This window comes from Hermetia illucens, chromosome 2 (assembly GCF_905115235.1).
Source record: "Hermetia illucens chromosome 2, iHerIll2.2.curated.20191125, whole genome shotgun sequence".
Classification (NCBI taxonomy): domain Eukaryota; kingdom Metazoa; phylum Arthropoda; class Insecta; order Diptera; family Stratiomyidae; genus Hermetia; species Hermetia illucens.
This window is the reverse complement of record NC_051850.1, coordinates 129,968,682-129,985,111: the sequence shown is the minus strand read 5'-3', so window position 1 is coordinate 129,985,111 and position 16,430 is coordinate 129,968,682. Positions and strand designations below refer to the sequence as shown.

The 16,430-nt window shown below is 39.2% G+C and overlaps 2 protein-coding genes across 2 annotated transcripts; both read right to left on the bottom strand.

The window, feature by feature from the left end:
- Window positions 1–9,899: 9,899 nt before the first annotated feature.
- Window positions 9,900–10,715, bottom strand: LOC119648557 (the record flags this gene model as incomplete). Its single annotated transcript, XM_038050327.1, has 1 exon — window positions 9,900–10,715. A coding segment is annotated over one exon (387 nt), but the record flags the coding sequence as incomplete, so codon positions are not given.
- LOC119648556 (arrestin domain-containing protein 2-like) lies at window positions 10,688–16,058 on the bottom strand. The gene is made up of 3 exons (XM_038050326.1): window positions 16,031–16,058; window positions 10,872–11,146; window positions 10,688–10,814 (listed from the first exon to the last, which is right to left on the bottom strand). The coding sequence occupies exons 1-3, from the start codon at window positions 16,056–16,058 to the stop codon at window positions 10,725–10,727; spliced, it is 393 nt and encodes a 130-aa protein (XP_037906254.1). The 3' UTR covers window positions 10,688–10,724.
- Window positions 16,059–16,430: the final 372 nt, after the last annotated feature.

The following is a 16,430-nucleotide window of genomic DNA, read 5'->3' as shown; positions in this document are numbered from 1 at the left end:
CCATGATGAGCAAGAGTGTTTTTCGAAGTCAACTCTTGTATTTTCACCTCGAGTTGGTTGAAGAGCAGTGTTGATTTGCTCATTTATGCAAACGTTTTCTTCGATGTACTTTTTGAATACCGCCCACTTTATTTGCCAATTAGTCAGCCTGGAAGGATAGCCTTTTCTTCTCACTTTGCTGACCAGCATCATAGCAGGCGAATGATCGACCATTATGTTTATAATGTTGTCAACATGGATGTATTCGTCTGAGATTCCCTTAGTTACGAAGAAATAACTGATATCAAGTGTTTTTTTTTCCGCTAGTTTGCCAGTATAGGTTAAATATCCGCTTGGGTCGTTTATCTCCCATTTACAGTTAATTCCGAAACATTGTAAACATTATTGAGTGCACCTGCATAACGGATGCACAAACTAATAGAATCATAAACATTATTGAGTGCACCTGCATAACGGATGCACAAACCAATAGAATCATAAACATTATTAAGTGCACCTGCATAACGGATGCACAAACGAGCGAGCATCGTAGGTATTAAGGTAGCAGTAAGATAATAAAAGGGAGAGTCTAGTTGGAACTGTGGAAGGATGAAGATCAATAAAATATATTAAATAAATAACTAAGAGTCTAGTTGGAACTGAGAAAGGATGAAGATCAATAAAATATATTAAATTAATAACTTCAAGTGTTATTAATTTTAGTGGCGCAGTCGGTAGGATCCATGCATCGAGCAGGATCCAGTGATACGCGAAGTTACGTGTTTTAAATTCGTTCAAGAACCGGCGCAATTTTTTAGAAACAAAGTTGTTTTAACTAAAAAAATCAAGTGTCGCGATTCGTTTAATAATATAAAAAAAAAAAAATATATTAACTAAAATAAATACAAAGCTAGGAGGCGGAGTAACAAGCATAAATCCGTCTTAAAACACATTCTGAGGCTGGTTTGGAATCCTAGCAATAAAAAAAAAAAAAAAAAAAAAAATCTAATATAAAAGTGCAGTGAAATAGACTCACCTCAAGACTCAACGTAGAGACAGACTAGTTATTTACCATCGACGCATCCTTCAAGCCGAAATGGATAACGTATTAGCGCAACGATTGATAGCAGCTTTGGAGAATTTAGCTAATTTGCAACGGCCGAATCGAGCAGAAACAATAATAAAACAAATTGCCTACATAAAAGAGTTTTCGGGAGACAGGAAGCAGCTAACGCAGTTTCTAACAACCGTTGGTGGTCATCTTAGTGCTATTGATGAGGAATCACGGGAAGAAGCCTGGCAGGTAATTTATAACATAAAAATTACAGGAGCGGCAAAGGAACTTTTGTTAAATAATCGTCCGGAAAACTGGGAGTCGGCTAGAAATTTACTCAAACAACATTTTCGACCATCTACGAACTACAAGAACCTTTCGAGAAGAATAACGCAACTCAAAGTATGTTCTATCTCCGATCTTAACTCTAAAATTGAATATATTATAGAAGAAATCAATACATTCGCCACTTATGAATCGAATACAGAGGAAACTCGCCAAACTTTCTACGCGTTATTAGTGAATAGAATTAAGCAAATAGTTAGTGGTAATTTGTCACGTGATATAAGAAATTTGTTTTGAATTTGAATTTGAATTTTATACTCGTAAGTGGGCTACGATCAAGATAATTTAGACCGAGAAACACTATATCAGGAAAGAAAGAATTATAACAGTCAGGACTATAGAAAACACCATAACAAACAGGACAATAGACAGAAACAATCCGGTAATCATGGACAATACAATTCAAATTTTGGTAGACCAAATAGGGTAGAATCAAATCAATACAGACGTAGCTCGGGACATTTTTGGCAAGATCGACAAAATTCTCGACTAAATAACTTCCGAGATTCTGGGTTTAGAAGTAATAATAATCCTACTCAACATAGACAACATTCCTGGAATCGTTCTGACCAGGTTAGGCGATCACCACCTAAACCTATGGAGATAGGTACCGTGACCCATAGAAGATCAAACCAAAATAGAAATGACCCATCACCCGGGTCTAATTCAGTAAACGAGGAGGTTCATAATATTGAACCAGAGTTTTTTTATGAATTAGGCCTCGGAAACAAAATCTTTGCTAATCTTACCATTGATAATAAACTGTACAAGTGCTTGATAGATACAGGTTCAACAATGAGCATTGTGAACTCTGCTAGAGTAGATTGTAGCAAGTTTAAAATCTTCGATAAGACTAACATCCGTTTGCAGACTATAATCCATACAACCACGGAAAGCGTTGAACGAGTAATTACAAATATTCCAACAGAATTTAACTTTGATCCAAAAGGTGGAATCAAATGGTATAAGAGGGATTTATTAGGGAAGTCGTATGACTTTTTAATCGGAATGGACATATTATCCAAAATTGTGAAAATCTTCAATTTTGAGAATAAATGTCTCATCCTAAATAATGGTAGTAAAATATCTGTAGATTCTTCAGAAAATGAAGAAAACCTCAAGTGCTTTGAACTTAATGCCGAACAAGGGAACGTTGACTTAAGTCATTTAAATAAAGAAGAAAAAAGTGAAATGGAAAACTTATGGAAAGAATTTAGTCAACGTAATCAACGGTGGTTACTGAAACTACAAGAGTATCAGTTTGATATAGAGTATATCAAAGGTAAGGAAAACAAGGTTGCAGACTTCTTGAGTCGCATTCCAGAAGCCACTAATCAAAAAGAAAATTCCACTGATAACCAATCGATCAATGATTTGTCAGATAACGCTACAGTTCATTCACAAGATGAACAACAGTTGGATCACATTCCTATTAAAGAGACCATAGTAAATAAATATAAAACTCAGTTAATACTAGCATATGACGTAGATCAGGAAATAGAAATATTGCATAACCGTAGAATAATATATATGGATATGACTAGGGATAGGGACCATTGGGTTGACCTTTTAAGAAGGTATATTCGACCAGGTATAACAGGAATCTACACCGAACTTTCATACCATCAGTTTAATAAAATTCAGCAAGTATTAATTGAACTATTTGGAGACGATAGGAACATAAAGTTTATCAAAGCTACAATGAGGGCTAGAGAAATAAAAACAGCAGAGGAAATCCATAGACAGATATCCTTATATCACACAGTTGAGAGTATGCACAGTGGGATTATAGAAACCTTTAATAGTCTAAAAGATAAATTGTATTACCCGAAGTTAGTCGAGGAGATAACCAAAGTTATTAATAATTGTAAAACGTGTTTGGAAACCAAATACGAACGTAAGCCTTTCAGAGTTAAATACAAAATTAGTGAAACCCCCACTAGTATAAACGAAATTTTGCATATGGATATATACTATTTCATGAAGCAGGCATTTCTAACGCTAATTGATAAGCTGACGAAAAAAGCTTATATTTATGATTTGCAAAATAGAAATTGGAATAGGAAGATCGAAGTGTTGGAAGAACACTTCTCTAAATTTGGTAAACCGCAGAAGATTATTACCAATAATGAGTTCGCCAGTATTAATATCAAGGACTTCTTTAGAGAGCAAGGTATAGCATTACATTTCACGAAACCTAATACCCATACAGGGAATAGTGATATCGAAAGGTTTCACTCAACATTACAGGAAAAACTAGTATCTATGAGGAAATTAGATCTAACTTTATTACAGAAAATACATAGGGCAGTAAGTAATTATAATGATAGATATCACTCTTCTATCAAAATGACTCCGAATCAAGCAGTACGGGCTGATCCTGCAATGCTTGAAAAGACTTTGAAGGAGTACAAGAATAAATATATAAATAAGCTTAATAAGAAAAGAGAAGATTATAGGGAGACTAGGAGAATTATTCCAGTTAAGAACTATAAACGTAATTACTATAAGAACGAACCGAGATATAGGATTAAAGAATTAGGTAGAGAACATCCCATTAATATAAAACGTCCTCGTAAATTTGCAGGTGATGACCTCAGTTTGGGTAGTTGCACTGCAACTTCTACTATTAGCAACACCACAGATAGACAGGAAATAGTAGAACATATCCAACTAATAGAAGAGAATTGTGAAAATGCAGTTCAAAACCTTAATAAATAAATTGAACTCAATTCTCATTTTAATAACTCGATTAAATACCTTAAAAATCTGATAGAGTCAGACCGAAACGCAATTAGTAAAACCTTTCAACAACTCACAGAAAACGAAAAATTATTAGTAAAAAAAAAAAAAAAACAACTGAAAACAGACCAAATTTTAAAACTCCGAATTTTGGAAGAGAAGTTAAATCAGATTATTGACAACATAGCAATGATGAAACATGGATTGATTCACTCTAGTATGCTAACAGCAACCGAAATTTTGACGACTAAACTGGACTTTTATAAACTCAAAAACGTACGAACCGGACTACTGAAGTATAAGGAAAACACAATAATTTTGGCCCTTAAAATTCCAAATTCTTACAAAATTGAAGAGTACAAATTAATTACATCGTTACCCACTACGAATAATTTACAAGCAATGTTAGAAGATCAGTATTTTATAGAAATAAATGGAACAAAATATGTTTATGATGAAAAATTGAATTATGAAAGGGAGTTGAAACCCTTGAGTAAGAGTACTACAAGAAATAATTGCGTACTTGTAGAAAATAATGGAACAGAAATTGTGAAGGTTGATGATAACACTATAATCTGTAAGAATCTTAAACAAACTAATATTGTTAATTATTGTGATGACAGAAACATACACCTAAATGGTAACTATTTAATCAACATCAATAACTGTACAATCCAGATACTAAATCAAACCGTTGGTAAAACAAATGTAAAATTTATTGACAGGTTCTTTTATAATGAAAATACGGATTATAATTTCACCAAAAACATTGATTTCAAAGAGATAGTTTTAGAAAATAAGAGAAACTTGGAACATATCAATATTTTAAAATTTCATAAAAATATAAATTACCTATCTGGTTCAATTGTAAGCGCATTTCTGTTAATACTATTTATCATAATACTTACCCTATATCATGGACACAAAAAAAAAAAAACAAAAAAAAAAATGAAAATTGTTGTAAAAAGCTCGCAATCCAGTAAAATTACGGAGAATTTCAAGTTAAATAGGGGAGAGGTTAAATATCCGCTTGGGTCGTTTATCTCCCATTTACAGTTAATTCCGAAACATTGTAAACATTATTGAGTGCACCTGCATAACGGATGCACAAACTAATAGAATCATAAACATTATTGAGTGCACCTGCATAACGGATGCACAAACCAATAGAATCATAAACATTATTAAGTGCACCTGCATAACGGATGCACAAACGAGCGAGCATCGTAGGTATCAAGGTAGCAGTAAGATAATAAAAGGGAGAGTCTAGTTGGAACTGTGGAAGGATGAAGATCAATAAAATATATTAAATAAATAACTAAGAGTCTAGTTGGAACTGAGAAAGGATGAAGATCAATAAAATATATTAAATTAATAACTTCAAGTGTTATTAATTTTAGTTATATAGGCTTACCGCAGGAGAGGAAACTGTACTGTTGCACTTTATAATAATAATCGTTGGCGCAACAATCTAATTAGATGATTGACTGTGTTAGAGCACTTCATTCAAGACCATAACGGTACACTACAGGATTAGAGTTTCCCAAAGGGGGCAATGTGGTCAGCATTGCGCTCGCCCAAGATTATTACCGAGATTATCACAGCTGAATCGACTGGTATCCGAAGTCAAATCACGACACCACTGCTACCAGTGAGATTTGAACCGCGACCTTTCGTACGACAGCCTTGTGCTCTAACCACTCAGCTATCCATACACTTTTGCACTTGCTTCTTCAAATAATGCTCTGCCTCTAAATGTTGTTAACCTATCGCCTAAAATAGAGGAGCTCTTTTGTTTGGAAAACATAATAATAATAATAATCGTTGGCACAACAATCCATATTGGATCAGGGCCTTGAAGTGTGTTAGAGCACTTCATTCAAGGCCGTAACGGTACACTACAGTACACTGTAGGAGGCAGTGTGGTCAGCACTACGCTCGCCCGAGCTTATTACCCTAATTTGACTCAGGTACTCATTCGCAGCTGAGTCGACTGGTATCCGAGGTTAAATCGCGATACAAATCCAGCCAGCGAGATTTGAACCGCGACCTTCCGTACGACAGCCTTGTGCTCTAACCACTCAGCTATCCGGACACATGGAAAACATGCATAGCAAATTTCTTACATAAAATGAACACAAGACCTTTACACCCGAAGTATCCAGCTTATGGTTTTCCTACTTGTTTAACACTAGATTGGGGCGGACAGTATAATGAAAGTGTTACAAAAACCCTAGAGTACCCTTGGAAGTCATTGTTTCTGTTGTGATACATTATTGCTCTTTTGATCGATCGATACCATCGCTCAAGAATGCCGTTCATAGAAAGATGGTACACCGTTAGTCAACTCTTTTCACTTCAAACCTTTGCAGAACGGCGCTTCGGATTGCGATCCCTGATCCCTGGTGATCATTGCTAGAAACACAAACCTTGCGCTCCAAGTAGAGAAGAATGGCACTTCTTGGGCAAATTTCTCTCACAAAATGAACACAAAACCTTTACATCTGAAGCGTCCAGTCTATAGTTTTCCCACTTGTTCAACACTAGATTGGGGCGGACAGTATATTGAGGAGATCTTCACAACTTTGGTAAATATTTGTACACTAAAGGTCACGAGCTGCATTTTTTCGTTTTCAACTTCCTATTCCGCGTGGTGTCTGATATCTTTTTTAACAAAAATTGTAAACTGGGATGTATTGCGTTGTATGAGCAAAAGCCACGGATTTTAGCGTTCGCAGGCCCCGTGAAGTAGCTTTCTGAGATTGAGATAGGCATATGCCTATTTTCTCAGTATTAAGGAAGATTCCCAACTATTGTACCATAGGTGCTTTTGCAGTCCATTTGCATTCCACGTTATGATTTTTAGGACTTTTGTCATTTGATTTCTTGCTATATTTTTATTTGCTTACGTTAAATTGCTTAAGTTTTTCGCAAATTTGTTTGTTTATTATCTATTGCTCGTCAAGTCTTTTATTGAAAATGTCAAGTTTTTCGAAAATAGTTTTCAGTATTTGGTTACCATCGTCATTATTTTAGCTAGTGCACCTTGCTTTACCACTTGCGAGTATTCTATTTTCTCGGATCTGACAGCAGGCGTTGAGTGGTTTTGTGCGTGGTTATCTCACATATAGCAACATTGAACGGAGGTACGTGAGAAGAAGGTGAACTGCCAGAGGCCGGCTCGGGAAATCAATGGAATATTCGCATCTCGAACGGGTGTATGTAATTCCCCTAATATTGTTAGCTACAGGTATTGTGCCTAAATCCATTACGACTTTTCTAAATGTCCCGGCACCCTCACACATTCTGGTTCAAACCATGTAGAAACACGCGATGTTGAGGGGTGTTCCCGACGGATTTTCCCACTAACTTATCGCTTCCACCACCACCGAAGCCCCCCTAAATAGGTACGATTGTCCGAGCCTAAATGATTGATACTTAGTGCAAGTATTAGGTATTTCTTCCGAGACTGGAACTGGGAAATAAAACGTATAAAACGTCCAAATTCAAATATGGTGAATAATGCTCTTGTACTGCAGGTTGTTCCCATCCTCGAAGCTAACTGCAGTCGCGTGAACAAGGCTGCGGCCTTGCGACGACTTGATGAATGAGCAGTTCATCTCCCACAGGTTGCGTCGTGTACGTGCTATAATTTCATAGCCAGATGAAAATGGCGTTAAAACTTTGGCGCCACCTTCGTGTGAGCAGTCTTATGGATGCTTGATCGAAAAATTTCAATGACTCTGACAAAGGAAAATATACCAGCATCGTTCACACTATGATCAAGAGCAAGTGAGTCACATATGACCTTTTGGCCTAATATGGATTAAGTGAACTCGAATTTGAAATTTTTCACCATTTTGTATTCTCCATTTGTCATTGAATTCTGAGCGGAAATTTTTTTTAAAGTGATAACGATGGTGCAGTACAGTACGGAACCAAATGCGTAAAGCATGTTACAACATTTCACTTTTTAAACCGCAAAAGTACAATAAGAGGCGAAGTATTGAAGCATTGGCGTCGCATCATGATTTGACTCAGGTCATCTACAGCTGAGTCGACTAATATACAGCATCCAATCCCTCTATTATCAGTGACACTTGTATTACTACCTTCCCTTGCACCTGCTTCATGCACTAAAACCAACCGAAAACCAAATAATACGGAACCCACTAAGATCTAAAGGTACACGTACAGCCCTTGTTAAAAGCTTCCGTCCAACCTCGTGACCTTGCTAATTCATTTTACCTCTTTATTAAGGTCAATAGCAACACCTCAAAGGATGAAAATTCTAAAATATGATTCGCCATCAGTATTCTTTTCAGACGATGGAAAAGTCCTTATAGAGGGATGATGTCAACAACCATTAGAAGATTGTCTCTAAGAACTTAGTCCTTCCTGATTGAATCGTTCAGCTGGCGGTTAATATATTCAGAATACCTATGTGCGATCATATGGATCCTATCTCCAGCTCTGTCCGATGTATGCCAACCTTTGCAACAGAATTCAGTAAAACCCATCAGTAAGGTTTACCGGGCGGGCCAGGTGCAGTTATCTACTACTATCTGGATCAAGTAGCTAAATTTCTAAATATTTGATCAGCATTCTAATAGTTTTCATTAAGCGTTGATTAATTTTGTCTCCGTGGGTTCTCAAGCCAGAGGGCTGGACACCCTCATCTAGATGAACCGATCTTACTACTGAACAGAAGAAAGGCTAAAGAAGGGAAAGAAGAATAGATCTACATTTTATTTTAAAAGGGAGATCTTTAATTAGTCTCAATCTTAACTCAAAACATGCTCATTTCCACCAATAGAAAATCAAACACCATTAGATTTCGCTTTATTTTAAACATTATATATAATATATTTATAATTTTGTCATGTAAAAGCATGTAAATATACCAATATCCAATACGAACACAAATAGCAAATAATAAAGAACTAGGTTTAAGTATTTTAGGTTTAAGGGGGTCATCCCGTGTGAAGGCCGTTTTTTTTAGCTTTTTTTTTAGAATTTTTTTGTGAAGAACTGGATAACGATACAAATACGAATTTTTCACCATAGAATTATTAATATCTTGAGCGTGCATAGTAATTTTTCCAGCCCGATCGCATAGTTCGTTTTTCAAATACAGAGCAATTTATACACCCATATCCAAAAAAAGGTGTTTTTCTGCTGCCACACTATAGGGCGCTGCGATCATCTTAAAGAAAAAAAGTAAACGGCATATTAACATACAGACTTAACTACTGACCGCAAACTAGGATTATTAAAAAAATTAAAAGCTAAATTTTTGGGGCCGTGGTAAATTTCTTTTTTGTGAATTTTGGTGTCTTTTCACGGCTTCTTTAATGAATAAAAAAAAACTACTGAATTAATTGCAATTATCCTAGTTTGCGGACCGTAGAAATATGTTCTGAATAAGTCGTAAAAATTTCAAAGAATTTCCTTTGATAGGTTTTGGGCTATGGTGGCAGCCGATTTTCAACATGCAGTTTCAAGAAAAACGAATTTAAAAAGTAAGATGTGGTTTTTAGCCATAAAATCTTAACTGATCATTAATCTGCTATACCAAGTCCATAAACCTTAGGTTTCGCCAAAAACCACATGTACAGCCTTAGCTTCAATTCTTGTCCTTTTAGCGAAATCATTCGAACGTCATTCGGAACGATAAATACGAGCTTTATTACGGCAATCGACATAAATCTGGCATGCGACGTATCACGTGTTTAACACTATATTATCCGAACGACTCCGAATATTGAAAAATCACTTTACCCATATATTCTACACCATATCTAGATACAATTGATGTCAAAAAAAAATCGATTCCGTGGATCCGACACACGGGATGGCCCCCTTAAATTCGTTTCATTTTCCTTCGGCACGAATTAACTTTTCCACCCGGAAGACATTGTATTCCAACCAATATCATCACTAGAGGTTCCTTCTTCTGGAGCCGCTGTCGCAAAATTATAATAAACTGGATATTTAGGAATGTGCAATTCAACTTTGGCATGTGGATCAAGATCATTTGGGAGATACTATCACTTCTTCATAGGATTTTGGAACTACAAAACAAACACATTGATATATGTGCATCAGTGCAAGGAGGCTTGCTCAAAAGCAAAACTCTTGCCTGCAGTAGTATACCCTGAAGCACTGTCCCCTTGATCCGGCGGCTGTGATGCTATTGGTTGTTGCATTATATCATAATATTTGCCGGATTGGTTGCACTTTCATGCAATGGAACGCTACCAACAGTAAAGGGTGCCGTCAGTTCTAAATTTGTGTGACATCCTCGAGTGTGTACAACGCCACAAAATGAATAGGAAATAGAAATAATTCGACAGGAGTTTATTGAGCTGGGTGGAATTAATGGCAGCTCGAGGACATTTTTAAATTCCTTACTACTAAGCTTTAATACTGGACCAAGATTTTTTTCCGCAACTTTTCTGGCTTTTTTCTTAGTCTCGCGTTCCGGAGTGTCGCTGCTAAAAACTATCTCTTGAACGAGTTTCACCCGAACATTTCCACAATCAACATTTGATTCATTGTCGACTTTGAAGACAAAGGGAACCTTCTGGCCGGGAGCGTATCCTCAAAAAGGCACACTCAGTTTTGCTGCTAACAAGCCTGATAGACGACACATGCAGCAAAATATTGTTTCAACCTCTAAATATATTGGTGCCTGCAAGTGGAAATTAGAGTTATTCAGATAAAGATTCAAACAGTTTACCTTGTGTACCTTATAAGTGAAATTTTGGTTTAAATCCAACGAGTACAAAACAGTAAAAGGTTTTTTGAATACATCGTTAAAGCGCCAAGGTCGATCGATCGTTACCACAACTTGGTAGCAAATATGTCCGTACTTTCCTTCAAGCGAACTTGGCAATTGAGGAGATAAGGCCACTTGAAAATTATATGAATATGTTCCAGGGTGCAGGTCTATTGACTCTCCTCCTTCCTGGCCTAGAACATAAGTTCCAGATGATAGATACTGATCATGTGCCCGATAGTCGACTGTATAATGAAAAAAGCGACCAAAAAATACTTACGTGATTCTGTCCAATGCACAGATGCGTATCCTTCAATTGCGATATGAATGGCTATAAATATACATAGAAAAAAATTGTGTAGAATTCTATCATCGATAGCGGCCACAGTAGAAACTGATGTAAAAAACTGAAGTACAGGCTGGACTAATCCGAGTAATGCAAAAGTCACCAATTGGACAAAATATATCTTACTAGGATATCAAATATATCCTCTACAGACAGTTAAACGGTGACAAAAACGTAGTATGTCCTGCGGTAGCAGTACTGGTTTATACTAAGTACAGACTCAGCATTTATATTGGTGGATGTGAAACTTTCGAAGCACAATCTACCGCAACTAAGGCGCATAGCGCCCGAGTTGTACGGCGGAACTTCACGATTCAGCCCACAAAAAGCTCTGTCCGGGGGACAACCATAGCCACCGCGAAACTCCCACAGGGGGCCAATCGCAAATAATCGGCTCTAAAACACATCCCCCCAGGAATTCTCCTAAGACATGCGCTCTCTGAGAGTCATCCCGCTTCGCATGGTACCAGATAACCTTCGGTGGGCAACGTGGCAAGACAAATTTCAGATGAGTCCCTTGCAGACTTGGCTCTAATCGCCTTAGGCCTCAGTGCATGCATCTATTGCACACATGATCAGCAGGTCAATATAATACGGCGTTTCCCCATGCAACAAATCCATTTACTCACCCCCTCCCCCTAAACGGACGCCACGTGTATGAGAATGAAACGAAGCACTTCTACTACAAACAGCCTTGTATACTCATTCATAACGGAGCTAATGGCCAGCACTAAGATAACCCAAATAGACCTCCACCATGCGAACGCTGCATCTGCAGTAATTGCAAGGGCAAGTTCCAAGGAGAACATTGGAGCCTTGGATGTACCAGTGGCAGTTTCGCGGGGACCTTGTGGCTATTCAAGTCTCATTGGAAGCCGGGAGGAGCACTCGAGAGGCAGTCGTGGCATCGGGATACTTCCCAGGAGACGAAATCCAGGCTCTACCGGAACAAGTCGCAAAACTGACGAAGTATTGTGAGAAGAGGGCGTTACCACTTCTCCTCGGCTGCAATGCCAATGCCCACCACGAAGTCTGGGGAAGCAGCGACACCACTCGTAGAGGTGAGTACCTTCTTCAATTTATCCTTAGAAATAAGTTAGAAATATGTAACTTAGGGAACACTCTAACATTCGTGATCAGCACTAGACAGGAAGTACTAGACATAACTCTAGGAAATACTCTAATGAACGTAATGGTCAGGAATTGGAGGGTGTCGGATGCACCCTCTATGTCTGATCACAGGATACTCAGATTCAACATTGAGGGAAACTCCGAAATAGAAAGAATAATAAGGAATCCCAGGGGAACGGATTGGGAATCCTACGCAACGCACTTGAGCAACAACATTGCCCACCTTCAAGGGGACGGTGACATCAAGAGCGAACTGGAACTAGAAACAGTGATGGAAAACCTCAACACAGTCGTCATTTACGTATATGAGGCCAGCTGCCCGGCTAAGATAGTTAAGTCATCAAGGGATGCGCCATGGTGGAACAGGAATTTGGCCAGAATGAGAACAGAGGCACGAAAACTCTTCAACCGGCAAAACAAACCGGGGACTGGCAGAGGTACAAAAGTGCACTGACTGCGTATTGCAACGCGATCAGGGAAGCAAAACGAAACAGCTTCAGGGAATTCTGTGAAGGGATCGAACAGATCACAGAAGCAACCAGGCTGTACAAGGCTGTATCCAAAGACGGGGGAATGTCCTCTTTTTGTTTGAAAAAGGAAGATGGGACATTTACCGAGAATGAGGAGGACAGGGTATACCTGCTTCTCAGAACTCATTTTCCGGTGTCCTATCCCTCGGTGGCAGGCAACAAAATTCTGCCTGATACCCCAACTACGAATAAAAGGGGAAGAAAGGAGAACTAGAAACCAGCAAAAGAGATATGCTTAGAAGCTAGGCTAAGGTGGGCAGTGGGAACTTTTAAACTACTGAAATCTCCCGGAGTAGATGGCATTTTCCCAGCACTAACCAAGGGAGGCCTAGGAATTATCTTAGAGCAAAAGTGGTCTTTATTACGAAAGCGAAGAAATGGAGCCTTTTCACCCTAAATCTTTCAGACCAATTTGCCCAACATCATTCGTACTCAAAACGGTGGAGAAAATCATAGACTATATTAGAACTAACGTTCTGAAGCGTAAGCCCCTACATCACTGTCAACGCGCTTACCGGGCAGGAAACTGCTCTGTATCAACTGGCAGAAGTAATACGGTATACCATAGAAACAATAGAAATTGTACTGTGAGCGTTTTTGGATATCGAAGAAGCATTCGATAACACATCGCACCCAGAGATATAAGATGCCTTGAACCGCAAGGGAGTGGGAAACACTCTGGCATTCTGGATAGGCAAAATGCTAGAAAGCAGGCAAATAGAAGTACCGACAGGTACAAATTCTACTGTCATGAACACCACTCAAGGCTGTCCACAGGGTGGGGTACTATCGCCGTTCCAAATCCAAACTGGACTAAGGGTTACTAGTGCCTGGTGCAGGAAGTTGGGACTGCAGATCAACCCAGCCAAAACCACTATAGGAGGCGTAGGCTTGATCAACTGAGAGCCATAAGATTACATGATATGGAGGTGAAACGAAAAACAGAGGTCAAATATTTGGGAATTACGCTAGACCAAAAATTACTCTGGAAGACACATGTCGGAAACACTTGTCGGAAAGTCACGAGGGCTCTGATGATCCCTGGAGGTCCGTCTGGGATGCAGGCAAAGAGGGCAATGTTTAGGATGGCCGTGAGGCAATGTTTAGGACGGCAGTGAGGCGAGGAGCTGCCTAAACTGAAGGACGATTGATATTCTTTCTAGGCAGTATCCCGAATTACTGATACCAAGCAATAACATGACCATGAGGTTTCACTTCGATAAGAAGTTTCAAACACGTTGGAGTAACAAAGCAAACTGGGAGATCGTGGCTGCAACATACGGCTTAAACCAGCAACCGATTACTTAGTAAACTGACGGATCCCTCACAGCTGAGGGAGCGGGTACCGGTGCCATTGGTCCAAGGAAAATGTACTTTGAGCCAATGGGTAGGTACACTTGCATATTCCAGGCGGAAATATACACCTTAGGCAAATATACCTCCTTTAATCTGCAAAGGAACTACAGGGGGCAGGACATAGTTATTTTCACCGATAGCCAAGCAGCAGTCAAGGCACTTAGGTCCAACCAGGTGAACTCTAAACTGGTGTGGGGATGCCTTGAGAGACTGAATACACTCCCCTCATCCAACAATGTCTGAATACTTTGGGTTCCAGGCCATGCTGGGTTGAAAGGCAACGAGGCGGCGGAAGAACTAGCCAAGAAGGGAGCAGGGACGCCTTTACACGAGCCAGAACCCTTCTGTGGAATCGGAAACGGTTTCATGGCTATGAATCTAAGAAATGAAGAGCAACGGTTGAGGGAACTATACTGGGCGGGTCTACCAAGGATGGAGCAGTCCAGGGTGCTGCGCACAAAGGATTACTTAAACCTCACCAAAAAGAACCTCCGTCGGCTGAACTATCACCTAGGGAAGCTAGGGATATCTACGGACACTGCCTGCTGGTTTTGTGAGGAGTATGATGAAACCTCTATACACGTCCTGGGACAGTGTCCGGCACTTGTACAAAGTAGGTCGAGACATCTGTGAGAACACTTAATATCAGATGCAAATTTGAAACATCTGGAAATAGGGAACATACTAAAGTTCCTGACGGTTATAGGCCTGCTTGAGATACGGTGCGACTTTCCCTTAACAGAATAATAATAATAATTCATTCATACTTAACCACGGGTTTTGAGGCAACCTCATAGTTACGAACTCGGATATTAATACTGTTGTTTTCCATACGGTGGATCGCCACAGTGTTTTCCGCCACCAGGTTTGATCTATTCGTAACAATAATTGGGTGATATGAGTTGTTTGAGAAGCATATAGTATTCAGTGTGCGTTACGACTATAATCACCGCCAGGTTATCTGCAACACCAAAACTGAGCTCTACAAGCCAAGCACTCCATTACACATTACGCTCCTTGAAAGGGATCTCAATACGAAATTTTGTAAGCCTCCGACAGTAATAATGTACTCATCCGGCCCATCATCTATCTCGATACCATGCCAAAAAAAAAACTCTCAATCAAGCACCAGCTTGCTGGATTTTATTGTTTAGCGTCACTACCACGTAGCAGTTACCAAAGACAATCAAATCCCGAGCAGATTTATATTTTTTACTAATCCATCCACCGTAGGACGCAGACTCCAAAATTCACTGCACCGCGCTTAAATCAGCGGTTTCCACGATCAACGGGCGCAGGTTATCATACATCCCTCTCTCCAGTATCCTTCCTATGGTATCCAAAAGGCAGTTAGAGCTACATAAGGAGCGTGAGATGATTTGTGGGGTTTCTTTAATAAAACACTAGGCAGCCAACACTCCTTTTACTATGTACAAATTAAAATTGCTGGCAAGCCAATTGGACCAACCTTTAACCGACAGCTCGGGAGCGGAGAGATTCCAACTTTGTTGGTTCCAATATGTCCGAAACTATTTGTAGTTCGTCCTCAATAACTGAGAGTGTCGATAATGTATCCCGTTGGACTAGCGCTTCAGGCTAATCTTCGTTTTCCATAGCAACAAGGGTTGCTATTATTTCGAACCAGAACCCAGGGCAGAGTACTTCAGTTAACTTGTGCCCATCGCCATTCCTTCAGGGTTACTACCTCCTACGCAGGCCATTAGAATTGGCTCTTCCTCAAAAGCACCGGCGGTTCAGAGACGCACCTTGGCTGTTTTGCTGCGGGAAAGCCATATGTTGCTGAAGCTCCGCCCCCAATTTCGAGAAAAGTGATCAGCAATCAAGAATGCGTGTAGGTAAAGTGGATTTAAACATTTGGACACAGAGTGAGCGTATACTCGTATCTCAAGGATTTTGGAGGATCAAAGAAGAGCAGTAAAACAGGACGGTCAGTTTCAGCAAGGGTATGATCGCTACCTTTGTGTATAAGAATAATGATGGGTTTTTCCAAGGAAGGAAGATGACAACCTTCGCGGTTCTTGTTTGGAAGTATACAGATAAAGAAGAAAATATAATAATTGATTTTCAGCAAAGCGAGATTAGTAAGGTAATTAGGACTGCATTCAACATTACCCTGAAGCTTCATCATCATCAACGCTATGCCAT

Coding starts and splice junctions, on each gene's coding strand:
- LOC119648556 (XM_038050326.1), bottom strand. CDS start 16,058: ATGGCTTTCCCGCAGCAAAACAGCCAAG. Junction 11,147..16,030: donor CCCGCAGCAAAACAGCCAAG/GTGCGTCTCTGA, acceptor TTCATTATACAG/TCGACTATCGGGCACATGAT. Junction 10,815..10,871: donor ACCAAAATTTCACTTATAAG/GTACACAAGGTA, acceptor TTCCACTTGCAG/GCACCAATATATTTAGAGGT.